The sequence below is a fragment of the Capricornis sumatraensis genome, chromosome 2 (genome assembly GCF_032405125.1).
Source record: "Capricornis sumatraensis isolate serow.1 chromosome 2, serow.2, whole genome shotgun sequence".
Taxonomy (NCBI): domain Eukaryota; kingdom Metazoa; phylum Chordata; class Mammalia; order Artiodactyla; family Bovidae; genus Capricornis; species Capricornis sumatraensis.
The window spans coordinates 10,821,236-10,835,761 of NC_091070.1; the positions used below are offsets into that span (position 1 = coordinate 10,821,236).

A 14,526-nucleotide genomic window follows, 5' to 3' on the forward strand; every position below is an offset into this window, starting at 1 on the left:
TGAATGTGTTTAATTAATTGAACATTATTTTCAGTACTTTGCTTAAGCTTAGTATCATGTTTCATTAAAAAGTACAAGGAAACTGTACTTGTATGAAGCAGATATGTTCTCATAGGATTTGTGGAGAAATAATTGTTTTTAATCACTGAGAAAGACTGAGCAACCTGTTATTTGGAATTAATGTTCTTTGTGTGTCTCTGCTTCACTGGATTAAAAGAATCTGATAATAGTATATGTGGTCAAAATTAGTATGATAGAAAAGACAGAAGGTTGTACTTTTAAAGGATGACTATTTGTGACATGGTTATGACAGTGGCCCCTAATATTTTATGTCACTGATCCCTCATTGAGAATTCAAATCAGTTTTTAAAGATTATTCGTATGTGTTTTGCTTGAATTAAAAAAACAATGACTCAGTACATTCTACTTTCAACCTATCATGATTTTAAAAAAAGTTTTAAATTTTATGATCCCAGTGAGTGATGGCCTAATTTAGCTGCATGTAAGTGTATTTTGGGGCTACCACACTTGTTTTGATTGATTTGAGTTCTTTTATTCCAAGAGAGTTACCTTATATCTTCGGACTGTGGAGAATTGATTACTTGTCCTCTCAGTATCAGTTCATAAAACACCTAAATTATCCTGAAATGAATGAGTTCATCAAGACATGCAAGAGTATATCAAGCTAATTTCCCAATAGAGGTGAATGGGGCATGGCTTAATTGAGAGTCTGAGGAATTCAGGTGAAATCCTATTAAATCTATTCTTTTGTTTACTCAGTAAAGGCAAAACTTTATAATATCAGTTAGAGTTTAGTGTGGGAAATAGAACTGCCTTAGGTATTTTATACAATGGCTGTCTATGGTATTGACAGATGTGGGCCTGCCTCGGCTTCTGGGAAAGGATGGATAGCACAAAGGGGGAGATTCACTGCAGAACAGAATACATTTAAAATCTTTTGTGACCTTGCCCAGGTGGCACTAGGGGTAAAGAATCCACCTGCCAATGCAGGAGATGTAAGAGACATGGGTTCAATCCCTGGGTTGGAAAGATCCCCTGGAGGAGGAAATGGCACCCCACTGAAGTATTCTTGCTGGGAGAATCCCTTGGACAGAAGAGCCTGTTGGGCTACAGTCCATGTGATTGCAAAGAGTTGGCCACTGCTGAGCCTCTGAACACACATAGCAAAAACCCACATTAGCAAGTATATGGTCCCTGCCTCTCTTCCATATTCTAAGTCTCTCTGTGTTGCATCTAATTTGCCCTGGAACCGAGCACAAGGGAGTACTGAGCATTTGGTTTTTTAACCTCTGTGGAATTAGGGGAGTTTATTAGAAAGCAGTGCTAGGGCCTGGCTGCTATTGGGTCATACCCAATAATGCAGTAATCAGGTTTTCCTTTTAGGTGAGAAACATGACTTTCACTTTTCTTCTTTCATAGCCTTTGAGCCTAGCCTTGTTTGACTCAGTGAACGCGGGTTCAGTTCTTGTTAGACCTAATAACACATTTACAAATAGGTAATCTTATATTCAATCTGTAATTTCTTTGCAGGGCTTTATTTTTTTTTTTTTTAACTTCCTGTCCATTTTAGTTTAGTTTTGTTGTTCAACCCATAGTCGTGTCTGACTCTTTGTGGCCCCGTGGACTGCAGCACGCTAGGCTTCACTGACCTTCACTATCTCTCGGAGTTTGTTCAAACTCATGTCCGTTGAGTCGGTGATGCCATCCAACCATCTCACCCTCTGTCATTCTTTTCTCCTCCCATCTTCAATCTTTCCCAGGATCAGGGTCTTTCCCGATGAGTTGTCTCTTTGCATCAGGTGGCCAAAGTTTTGTAGCTTCAGCATCAGTCCTTCCAATGAATATTCAGGACTGATTTCCTTTAGGATGGATTCGTTGGATCTCCTTGTGGTCCAAGGGACTCTCAAGAGTCTTCTCCAACACCACAGTTCAGAAGCATCAGTTCTTTGGTGCTCAGGCTTCTTCATGGTCCAACTCTCACATCCATACCTGGCTACTGAAAAAGCCACAGCTTTGACTGTAAGGACCTTTGTTGGTAGAGTAATGTCTCTGCTTTTTAATATGCTATCTAGGTTTAGCATAGCTTTTCTTCAAAGGAGCAAGCATCTTTTAACTTCATGGCTGTCACCATCCGCAGTGATTTTTGGAGCCCAAGAAAAAGTTAAATCATGTATAAATGCAATTAACTGGTCACATGGAAATGAAAATATTCCAACATGCTGGAATAGAGTTTAATTTCAGTAAAGCAAAAAATATAAAATTTTATTTTATTTTTTCTGTACTTGAGCTTGTCATCTTCCTTACTGGGCTGTTTGTACTCCTTTTGGGTATAATGTTGTTATTTTCTTCAGTCAGTGCTTTCTTCTTGTCCCTGCTTTAAGGAAGTCATATTTTAGACTAGAATTAGTGAACAGATGCTTTGTTCACATCATATTAAAGATGACTAATGGAATTCTATTTCAAAATGATTTTCTACTTGTGACTTATTTGCTGTTTATTAGCTTTAATGTCACTGTTTTTGTCCTTGTAATGAATTGAGCTTTATGCTTTAAAGATAATTTTTGGCTCAGTGTATTGATTTGATATATTTAGACATTTCCTACTTTTATTCTGTTGGGTTTCTAGAAGCTGTATTATAAAACAGATTATTCTTTTGTGGTTTACGTGTTTTTAAATGATAAATACTATAATTAAGCACTGTGTTTCCAACCAAGGGTTTTTAAACCAAAATATTTTAGGCTTAAAATGAAGTTGTCATCAGTGCCAAGATATAAAAGAGATATAATAGAAACACCATGTAATTTTATAGTATATGTGTTTGCTCTAGTACATTAAAAGGTGTGTATGTACATGTACAACTCTTGTATTTTTATTAGTAAGCATGAGCCTCACAGGTGATTATATTTCTATATGGCTTGCCCCTATTTTTTTTTCAAACGTTACAGGAACAAATTATTTTGAATTCTTATGAAACGCTTTATTTGTGCATGTTTGTCAGAGGCGTCTTGTTGATCAGATTCTCTTATTAATCTTTTTCCGCTTCTTCATACTTGTTTCTGGATTCCCTGGTAGTTCAGCTGGTAAAGAATCTGCCTGCAATGTGGGAGACCCTGGTTCAGTTGCTGGGTTGGGAAGCTCCCCTGGAGAAGGCATAGGCTACCCACTCCAATATTCTTGGGCGTCCCTGGTGACTCAACTGGTAATGAATCCGCCTGCATTGTGGGAGACCTGGGTTTGATCTTGGGTTGGGAAGATCCCTTGGAGTAAGGGAACGGCTACCACTCCAGTATTCTGGCCTGGAGAGTTCCCTGGACTGTATAGTCCATGGGGTTGCAAAAGATTCGGACACGACCGAGCAACTTTCACTCATCCTCCTCTCAACCCTGTTTCCCCTACCAACACCAGTGTTAAGGCCGTGTCTTTCCTAATAGAAGGCACCAAAGGCACACACACAGGACAGGCATGCTAGGCCCGCTCTTGCCTTAGCGGCGATGGCCATTGTTTCAGCTTGGGAGTGGCTGTCATGAGCAATCATTTTCTCCCTGTCAATGTTTCTCTCTTCCCCATCCTGCCCTCGCTTTCTCTGTCTAGTACATTCAGTAGCAGCCATTCAATCACCTTCTTTTTGTTCCCTTTGTCACTCCTTAATGTTGTTAGTTCAGGGGTCTTTCCTTTGGACAAATAATTATTGTTAGAAACCATTACATAATCAGATAAAGACACTGCCAAGTGAAACCTAAGTATATATTTGGTAGCACAAATAGGGAAGAGAGGCAAAATTGAAATAGAGAAGAAACAATTGCTTGCATATATCACATTTATTCAAAGTAATGGTTACATGACTGTTTCCCCAACTTGGTTGTATGGATATCTGGAGTAGTAAAACATAGAACCATGCTGCTGATTCATTTTTGTGTCTTGGCAGCTTGGTGGTTGCTGAATGCAGTAAGTGTTTATTGGACTGAATAGAAACATATCTGTATTTTCTTTAGAAAGTCTGACAGTAGTTTTTTTTTTTTTTCCTTTTCCTTTTCTAGTCTCTTAAATGCCACAGTTGGTTCTTGTCTGTTTTAAACCAGCTTCATCAAATTTGTTGCTAAAACTAAACTCAGATGAGAGAAGAATTGGTTCTCAAAGTCCATTCCTACTTCAAAAGGATGATCTTCAATTATTTCTAATGTTGCTATAATATTTTAATATCCTAGTGTTAGGATAGTGTCCTTTGGTGATTCTTCTTTCTCAAGCACATATCTGATCATGTTACTCCCTTGCTCAAAAACTACTGAGAGCTCAAACTGGATTTTAACATCCCCCCAAACCTGATTTCTCAACTTATTTTCCAGTCTTTTTTAGCCCTCTTGAGCATTACTGTTTTGTGGGGTGCAGGGAAAAAGTGAGTTTGCTAGTAATAGTATGCTTGTGAGAGATACAATTGGGGAGGTGAAAAGTTGAGCTGTTACTCTTATTTACACGTGGGCAAGTGAGAAGTTGAGCTGCTGCTCTTTGTGAGCAGCCTCTGCTGGCTCGCTTATTCTGTGGCTCTTGCCCGTGCTGTCGTTGGTCCCAAGTGCTTATTTCCTTTCCACCAGTTGCCAAATCTTTTTTCTTCTTCACACTTTAGTTTGCCTGTTGTGTCCTTATATTATATCTCCTTCTTTATAAAGTCTTGCTAATTCGAATATGTTCTCTTAAATTTAGTGACTTAACTCCTGTTCCTGTAGCTACCATGGTGCTTCCCACTGGCTCTCATGTTTGCCTCAAACAGTATTTCTCATTCAGTACTTTTCCTGGTTCTGTTTTAACCCACCTTATCCTGTGGTTCTTGTCTCTCTCTCAAAAAAAAGTTCTAAAAACATCTATGCATCTGGGATTGTATGATTCCTATTCAGGCTTTCCGTCTATCTTAGGAAGGAACATGGCAATTTATTTAATTATTAAAAAAGATTGTTTGGTTGGTATCCAGTAATATGGTGAAGTGGAATCAATATCAGTTTGAATAGTAGGGACCCTATGGCTAGTCCTTTCTCAGCTGAAAACTCGCCTCCTTATCTTGGATTGATCACTTTATCTTCCACTGCCTTCAGTTTCCTTATCTCTAAAAGGTAGGTGTTGGATTGCCTCTCTAATTCTAACATTGTTTCTAGATAGTAATAAAAAGATTTCCTGAAGCCTGCCAGTGATTCTTTCACATGCTTTGTCTAAGTGATCTCGTGTAGGTCATCATTCTTCTGTACTGTAGATGTTATTGAGTGCATTTTATGAATTTACTTATTACTTAGGTTCACAGACTGTAAGCAGTTCTCCTAAGGGCACAGACTGGCAGAGCTGGGATCTGAACTCGAGTCTGTTAGCCATGTGCTTCCCATGGCATGCTGCTGCCTCCCTGTAGGTGTTAACTTTTGAGGCTTTTAAGTCTAGCTGTTTTTTCGTTACTGTTACAAGTTTTCACATGAACTACATAATACTATATGTGGAAATGTTTATTTTAAATTTATACCATTCACTGTAACCCACTCCAGTGTTTGCCTGGAGAATCCCATGGATAGAGGAGCCTGGTGGGCTATGGTCCATAAGGTCACAAAGAGTCAGACACGACTGAAGCGACTGAACACCCATTTACTGTACCCTGGTTTATTTGGGGCCAGGTTTTCATTTTTAAATGTTCACTAAGGTGCCGAATCTTTTGTGTGTGTTGACTGTCAATTAAGAGTAGAGGAGAAATTGTATTTAATTGTATTTTAGTTACATCAGTGAACAAATGATCATTGTTACCACCTACACCATAGGTGTAGGACTTTTTGTCCCTAATCCCTCATGGAAAATGTTTTAAATGTACGCTTAACAATTCTTCATGAATATGAGAAATAGGAAGAAGGTGGGTGAAAAGATTTTTGTATGCCAGACAGAGCTGATTTCTTAATTCTGTAAATTTGCTCCATTATTCTCCTACCATATCCACTTTTTCCAGTTTTGTAATTTCAAGCAATAAATATCCTTTCATAATCAAAATATGTAAAATTATGATCTTAGATGTGTGATCGGTTAAAGCTAGAGTTTATGATGGGTCCTATCCATGTTATATTTTTAATAGAATCTCTCTCTTTTTTTTTTGTCTAATTTGTGTTTTAATGCCTTATTCATATGAATGGGTTGTCTAGTTTTCTTAGAATTTGAATACAACCACTGCAGCTCTTAAAACGGGAGCCAGTGGCAGCCGAAGCCAGTCAGTTTTACGGGAGCATGTTCTTTTCTACTGTCTTCTGTGTGCATTATTTTATGGGTATTACTTATAGTTAATTGTTTTTTAATTAAGAACTTACTTAGGGCCTTATTTTTTTCCTTTCTGTCTGTCCTTTGGCCATTTTACTACTAGGAAGAGAGGAATTAAGTTAGTAGACCCAAGGCAGCTTTCCTCAGGAGGGTCTGCTTGCAAGGTAGGTGTTTGTCTGGCATCCAGGAACTGGAGTGATAATCATTTCTCTACACTGACATGAAATCTTCCCTAAGTAATGAAGGTAGCTCAGTGTGCCTGGATGTTTTGTACAAACAAATGTGGTTTCTACTGAACATCTGCTTTCTTCCTAGGAGTCTGAGATTTTGGTATACAATACTAGGCATTGGAGAAGGAAATGGCAGTCCACTCTAGTACTATTGCCTGGAAAATCCCATGGTCAGAGGAGCCTGGTACTCTACAGTCCATGGAGTCGCAAAGAGTCGGACACGACTGAGCGACTTTACTTCACTTCACGAGGCATTAGAACCCACCTGTAAATGCAGGAGACGGAAGAGACATCGCTTCCATCCTTGGGTCGGAGAGATCCTCTGGAGGAGGGCACGGTATTCCTGCCTGGAGACTCCCCATGGACAGAGGAACCTGGCGGCCTGTAGTCCATAGGGTCATAAAGAGTTGGACATGACTGAAGCGACTGAGCACGCACACGAGGCAGATAGTACTTGAGTGACCAGCCCCTGATTAAAACTTTGGGCACCGAGCCTCTAATGAGCTCCCCTGGTAGACAGCACTTCACAAGTGTCAGAATTCACGGCTGGAAGAACTGAGTGCGTCATGTGTGAGTCCCCTGGGAAGGAGGCTCCTGGAAACTCACACCTGGTTTCCACTGGCCTACCCTGCGTGCCCTTTTCCCTTTGCCGCTTTTGCCTTGCATCTTCTCAGTCTAAGAAATCTTAGCATAAGTACAACTGTATGTTTCTAGTTCTGTGAATCCTAGCTATCACCAAACCTGAGACCCTTAATACAGCTACCCATTAATATATTTTCCCATCTGAAGAAGGCAAGAGAAAAATCCATGCAAATGTATGAAGTTTTAGTAAATTGGAGCGTTCGTAAATTTTTTTGGTATTGTAACCTGAAGGAAATCAGAGCATGCTACCCCAAGTTATGCCATGTTGGTGTATTGATTTTATTCAGCTGAGGGCGCTTGAGAACCAGTAGGTGCAGAAAAGGGGTCTGTGACCTCCTTGTTGTACCTAAAAACAAGTCAGTATTTCCCACGAGGTAAGTGCCCTCCCTGTACCAGGAAAAGAAGAGCATTCTCATCAAGGAAACTGGGAGTTGATGCCAAACTGGATCTGTACAAACAAACCTAAACTAACCCTTGCTGTTCAGTGGCTCAGCCGTGTCCAGCTCCTGGCAATCTGATGGACGGCAGCACACCAGGCTTCCCTGTCCTGTATTTCCTGGAGTTTGCTCTAGCTCATGTCCATTGAGTTGGTGATGCCATCCAACCATCTCATCCCCTGTCATCCCCTTCTCCACCTGTCCTCAATCTTTTCCAGCATCAGGGTCTTTTCCAGTGAGTTGGCTTTTTGCACCAGGTGGCCAAACTATTGGAGCTTCAGCATCAGTCCTCTTATCTTCCATTCATTTTCCCCATAGATTTCCTAGTTACTCTTGCATTATTAAATTCCTTTTCTTTTATCTTGTCATCTCTCTACAAATTCTTTATTAACAAGTATATAAGCTCTCAGTCCTAACCACTTCTTCAGATCTTCTTTTTTGCTGTGATGGCTCCTATGTATACATAAAAGTATTAAATACAATTCATATTCTTTTCTCCTGTTAATCTATCTTATGTTAATTTAATTCTCAGGTCCAACTACAGACTCTGAAAGGTTCCCTATAGGATTCTCAAGTTTTTCCCTTCCCTCCTGCTGGAAGGAATTCTTGGTAAAAAGTATGTTTCTGTTACTTTGATTTATTCTTATCTTTGATGGTACTTATATAGTGGAAAATAAATAATGAGTTAATTAAGTGATATAAAATTTAACAACTTGGTTTAGTAGCTGAGATAATTTTACAGTTTAAATATTAAAAAGTTCTTCAGGGTAGAAGATGCTTCCAGGAATGTATGATGGTATTTTTAGAATTGAAAATCATCATAATGGAATAAATGATAAAATTGCTTTCCAGTTGAAGTTTCACGTAGTACATAGGAGGATACTAATGTTTACTATATGTGCCTGCCTTGGTAGCATTTATCCATGCATTAATGATGTATGTGTATGCTTCACGTGTGCTCTGTGTGTGTGTGTTTATTGGAGAAATTGTCTTGAGGGTTCTATAGAATAATCTTTTGATTGATGAAGGAGAAATGTTTATTATAACTAGATGATTCTGATTGGTTTTTCGAGGAAGATGGATTAAAATGAGAATGTCAAAAAAGTGACTGAATAGACTCCACCAAGGAATGAGGAATGAATATAGGAAGGAATTCTCTGATAAGTTTTACCTGAAGCATGATGCAGTCAGATTGACAGGAGCAAAACAGTAGCAACAGTTTCCAGACTCAGGGCAGTTTTCATGCTGTTCAGGTTGAAACCTACTTTCCCATCAAGAGTGATAGCCACCTTATTTATGGTAAGAACCACCCTTTTCTGTTCACTTGCACTCACACATCCAGTCAGTGCCATGGTGTTTTCACATATTCTTCAAAGTGAATTATTTTCTGTCATCTGTTAATATGAAAGTCTGCAGTTTTAAAATGTGAGAACAAAAGGACTTTATTTTGTTAAGCCCTGGGTTTGCATTTATTAATCCTGTGCCTATTCTTGTTGCTTTGTAATTAACAGAGGATAAATAATACTGGATTTATTTTAATTCTAGATTCAAAAGAGTTGCTGGAGGAATTTGAAGAATTTCATCTACTCTTGGGTCCTTTGTAAATTTGAGACAATCTAATTGTAACCTTACTTCTGTTTGTCAGCTTTTAAACATTTCTCTCTTGTTCATTTTCTCTTTTCTTACAGCAGCTATTTCTGACTCTCTCACTGTGTTTAAATACACAAGTCCAGCTCCATTTTTACCCTCCTTCAGTGGAGATTTACTGCTATTTTAATAGGAATGTCTTTTTGTTAGGAGTTGGGCATCCAGTGAATTCACTTTTTTTATGTGCTAAAATTAAGATGCCTGTGGGATTATCAAGTGTAGAGGGTCATTATGCAACTAGATATTTAAAAATCTGGAATTAAGATCAGTCTGGGTCTGAATTAGGAATCACTTAGATCTCTGTTTACCTACATACCTATTTACTACCAAAGACGTTTTATAGATGGAATGGTGCTTAATTCTAGAACCCTGTACAATTATCTCTATTTAAAAGCCAAATAGTTGAAGAGACCCAGGAAAGGAGATTATAAAAGAAAAAGGAGAACTAGTGAAGAGTGTATTATGAAAGTCAAGGGAGAAGAAACTTGGGAATAAGAAGTGATTGGCAGTGTCACATGCAACAAGGAGAGATTTATAGAGCCCACTGTATTTGGCTCTAGGTTCTCTTTGGGGATCTTGATGAGAGTTATTTTAATTGTGTGATCAGGCTGGAAACCAGAGCCAGTGAATTGAGAAGTGGATTGGAAATAAGATTGTGGGGCATCAAGTGTGGACTGCTCTTTGCAGGAGTTTTTAACCGGAAAAGAATAGGATGCTGGTTAGAAGATCAAGTCAGATTATAAAGGTTTTTTGTTTGTTTCACTTAAAAAAATTAGTTTTTTTTTTTTTAAAGATGAGAATAGTAGAGAAGAAGGATATAGTAGGAAAAGAGAAGGCATAACTGCGGTAGTGAAGTCCTTGATGGATGTGGAAGGAAGGAACCAAGGTAGGCTGATTTGTCTAAAGAAGAAAGGTCCCTTTTCCTTAACCACTGGGAAGATTCAGGATGGTACATGTAGGAAATTTGGGGGGTGTCTTGCCTAATAGCCTCAGTGTTATTTTTCAGGGGGAGAGCTAGATTATGATGTATGTCGCAGTGAGTGAAAAAGCTGGTAGGTTCGGAGAGAGCACTGAAGAATTCCTGGGTGCCGTGGGTGGCTTTCAGTGTCTCATCATGTCCCCTGATACTCATTTGTGATTTCCCTTGGAGGACTCAGTAACTTGATATGGGAAATAGGAGATATTTTTTAGGTCCTACAGAGATGTTGGTTTTGCTGTTCAAGTTCAGTAGATGAATAGGTTTAAAAGGAGTTTGAGATGTAAGCAGGAGAGTGGCTAAAGCGAAATAAGTAAGTTAAGTTAAAGAGCCTGGATCTCAAGCCAGTAAAAGTTGTATCATCTCTACTTGGCAATGAAGAGCAAATGTATTAGAAGAAAAGGGAATTGGGCGGATGGGTAGATAAAGCCAGAGGAGGAGATAATGGGGAGAAAAGGAGGTTGGATATACTGTTGCTTCAAAGGTGACGGTTCTGAAAAAACAACAACAACAACAAAAAAACCCCACTAGGATAGGTCTGTAGGAGTGAGTGACTGTAGACACGTGGAGTTAGGGTCCATCTGGAAGTCTGAAAGCTTGGTAAAGGGTTGAAAATGTGGGCTCTGGACTCAGACTGTCTGAGTCTGAATTCTGTGCCCTCACTTCTTAGGTATGTGATTTCAGGCAGGTTCCAAGTGGTGGTTGACTGTCACTCAAATCAAGATAATAAGAGTGCCTTACTTTAGTTTTATGGTGGGACTGAATGAAGTAATTCTTATAAAGCATTTGTACTATCCCTTGCCCAACTTAACTGCTCAATAAACCTTAGTTCTAGTCATCATTGTTGTTGTTACCATTATTACTGGCTCCGTCTCATTTAGATCACAATTCTTTTTTTAAAAATTCATTAATTTTAATTGGAGGCTAATAACTGTACAGTATTATGGTGTTATTTGGCCATACATTGACATGAATCAGCCATGGGTGTACATGTGTTCCCCATCCTGAATCCCCCTCCCACCTCCCTCCCCAACCCCTCTCTCAGGGAGTCCCAGTGCACCCATCGAACTTGGACTGATATAGATCTCAACTCTTATGTCACCGCCTAAGAGAGACCCTCCCCAGTCACACTGTAAGATATAGACCCGTTCAAATAACTGCCCATCATATTTTAGTGCCTTGTACTATCCACTGTTGTAATTTAGTTGTTAGTGTGAATATCTCCCCAGTTGAATTATCATTGTCTTTGGTATTGAAGCCAGATCTTATTAACCTTTTTATAAACTATGTGCCTAACACATCAGAAGCATAACCACTCTCCTAAGTCTTTGTTGTGGGAGGAAAAATGGGATCTCTCTGTTGATGTAGAAACCACTTGAATACTGCTTGTTTAATAAAGTTGATTTCTGGCATAGTGGTAAAACTTTTAGATAAGGGCAAAAGGTTAAACCACCATCACTAGGGTTTTCTGATCTCATTTTAGAATTTTCCACGCAAACAAGTGCACAGTTCTCATTTTACTGTTTTGTTTGGGTGGATAAAGGAGTGACTCATCGCTTCCAAGCTGCATTGGATTTAGCCAACTGAGCAAATGCAAACCTCTTGTTTTCTAGGCATTATTTATATGTTGTTGCCATAATGTCAAATCATGACTTTAATCATGAGAGAAATTATATTTAACTTGATTTGAGCCACAGTTGAGGGATGCTGAATGTGGAACTGATAATCTGCTGTTAAAGGAGGTTTTTTAAATGTTTCCAGTCTGTTTATAGGTACTTCAGTACAGTGTAGGTGATATTTTATTGTTTGTCCAGCTCACAGTCATTTTAGCTTCCTGAACTCAATCTTACTTGAACATATGACCTTTTTGTGTTACTTTTGTAACCACAGGTATTTGAAACTAAGGCTCAGAAGGAGCAGCTTATGAGATACATTGTAGGCACTTGTTTCTGAACTTCTCACTGGCTTCCAGAGCTTTACAAGAGTGGCTTAACATTAATGATGATAACATTCTTTTATTTGTATACAATGTCATATAATGTACTCTCATTTTTGAAGTTAAAAAATTGGTATTTGCTCACTCTTCTCAAATTAAAAATGCATTTGAATCATGATGATTTAGTGTAAGTTCCAAGTGTGTTATTGACCAACTCTGGTTTGGGGAGGGGGCTCCCCTGGTGGCTCAACTGGTGAAGAATCTGCCTTCCAGTTCAGGAGAAACTGGTTCCCTCCTGGGTCGGGAAGATCCCCTGGAGAAGGAAATGGCAACCCACTCCAGTATTCTTGCCTGGGAAATCTCATGGACTGAGCAGCCTGGCAGGCTACAGTCCATAGGGTCGCAAGAGTTGGACCTGACTTAGCAGCTAAACCACTGCTACCACTGGTTTAGAGAAACTAGATTTTAAGAGTTCAAGTTATTTTCTTGAATAGGTAAGTATTCCATGTAAATTTAAGTTTATAAATAGAAAATCTGTCCTTCATTGATTTGTATAAGCTTGAGATAAGTTCATCAACTTATAACATTATGTATTTCCAGTCAAATAACCTATCTGTAAGTTATTTATCACTTTAAAATGGACTTTCACATTACAGTATCGTCTATACTGGTGATTCTATCATCAATGTTATTTTTTTGTTACAGATTTTTATTTTATTATCGCAAAATTTTATTTGCTGTCAGAAAGTGAAGCATTATGTATAATGGCATATAATTGCTCTGACAATCTGACAGATTCTAGAACATTGACATTTCTTTCATTGTACAAGACACTAGATTCTTGCTAAAGTAATACATACTGTTTTTCTCATCAACGAGGCTTTCTGTTTTAGTGACAGTCAATTGGGGGAAGAAAACATATTTTCCCTTCTTGAATAATGAAGTAGTCTAAAAATGAAAATATTTTTATAACAAATTACTCTCAATTAATATGATCATGAAATACATGGGAAAAGATCATATTTTCTAGATGGATTGCTAATTTGATGACATTAGTGACTCCTGTTTGATGATATATTACACATCCAGTGTTAACAAGAACATGTTCCTGATCCTTCACATGCTTTATTCCTAGAATTTAACCCGTGAATTGGAGGACAGGGAAAAACAGCAGCTAGAGATGTTGGATGAACTGAAGGAGATCCAGAAGCACTTTGAGACGTGTGACGCCAAACACAAGTGCGCTGACCTGCAGATCACGAAGCTGACTCAGCACGCCGAGGAGGCCACCAAGCAGGCCGAGCAGTACCTTCTGGAGTTCCAGCAGTCCGAGGGCCTGAGACAGGAGGCAGAGAAGAGGAGAGAGGAGCTGAAGCTGAAAGCTCAGGAGTCCATTAGGCAATGGAAGCTTAAGCATAAGAAGTTAGAACGTGCGCTGGAGAAACAATCTGAAAGTCTTGATCAACTGTCAGACAAGAATAATCAGGTACAAAAGCCACATTCCTGAGGAATGATTTCTGTTGTGACCAACCATTCACTCATTTGTCCTTTGAACAAGCTCTTGAGTGCTGTGCTGTGTGTGTAACCTATCAAGAGGTTCTTGATAGAAGAGTCTCTGTCTTGACTATCTCAAGGTACAAAGATAAAAATCTTTGTACAGCTTTTGTAGTAGTTTAACATTCTGTGACTTTGCAGAGTTAACCCTTAAAACAGATCCACTCTCCTCATCTATTTTAACGTTTAGTTCCCCAGTGCTCCCCGTGCTAAGTTGATCAGTTGTGTCTGATTCTTTGCAAACCCATGGACTGTAGCCAGCCAGGCTCCTCTGTCCATGGGAGTGGGTTGCCCTGCCCTAATTTGAAATTATTTTTTAATATCCAAATGGAAGAAAATCACAAAATCTTCGTTAATATCACGTCTTTTCCTTCAGTGAATGTATTTTTAAAATCTCATTTATTTGTATATCTCAACTTCAGTATTGGTTGGAAAGAAGCATTTAAGATGTAGTCATTACTGCTGGACCATTTTCTGGCAGCAGTTAGTTAGTTAAGTGAATAACATTGATAATCTCACTGAGCAGTATTGTCAAATCTCAAGCCTCTTGAAGACTTTTGTGCTCCTTTGATAGCAAGAAAAAGCATTTCATTGATCTGTGTATACATTTAACGTCATCTTTTCTCTTGTATAATCAGTTATTTTAAATGGATTTTATGCTCCTGTGTTGATTCTCAACTCTATCTTTGCATTGAATTAAACCCAGATGTTTATAAGATAATAAGCAGGAAAGTCATGATTGATTTTTATCCATGTTTAGTGTTGGTTTATCACTTCTGCGTTGTCATTTGTCACTTGTCAAGAACTCTGTTT

General features: G+C 38.7%; 1 protein-coding gene across 1 annotated transcript in view; it reads left to right on the forward strand.

Annotated features, from left to right (window-relative positions):
• CEP128 (centrosomal protein 128) overlaps positions 1 to 14,526 on the forward strand; it is a 441,766-nt gene that overhangs the window by 127,740 nt on the left and 299,500 nt on the right. Inside the window, exon 12 of the mRNA XM_068966164.1 lies at positions 13,295 to 13,645. Coding sequence (XP_068822265.1) covers positions 13,295 to 13,645 — 351 coding nt within the window. The remainder of the gene's footprint in view (positions 1 to 13,294; positions 13,646 to 14,526) is intronic.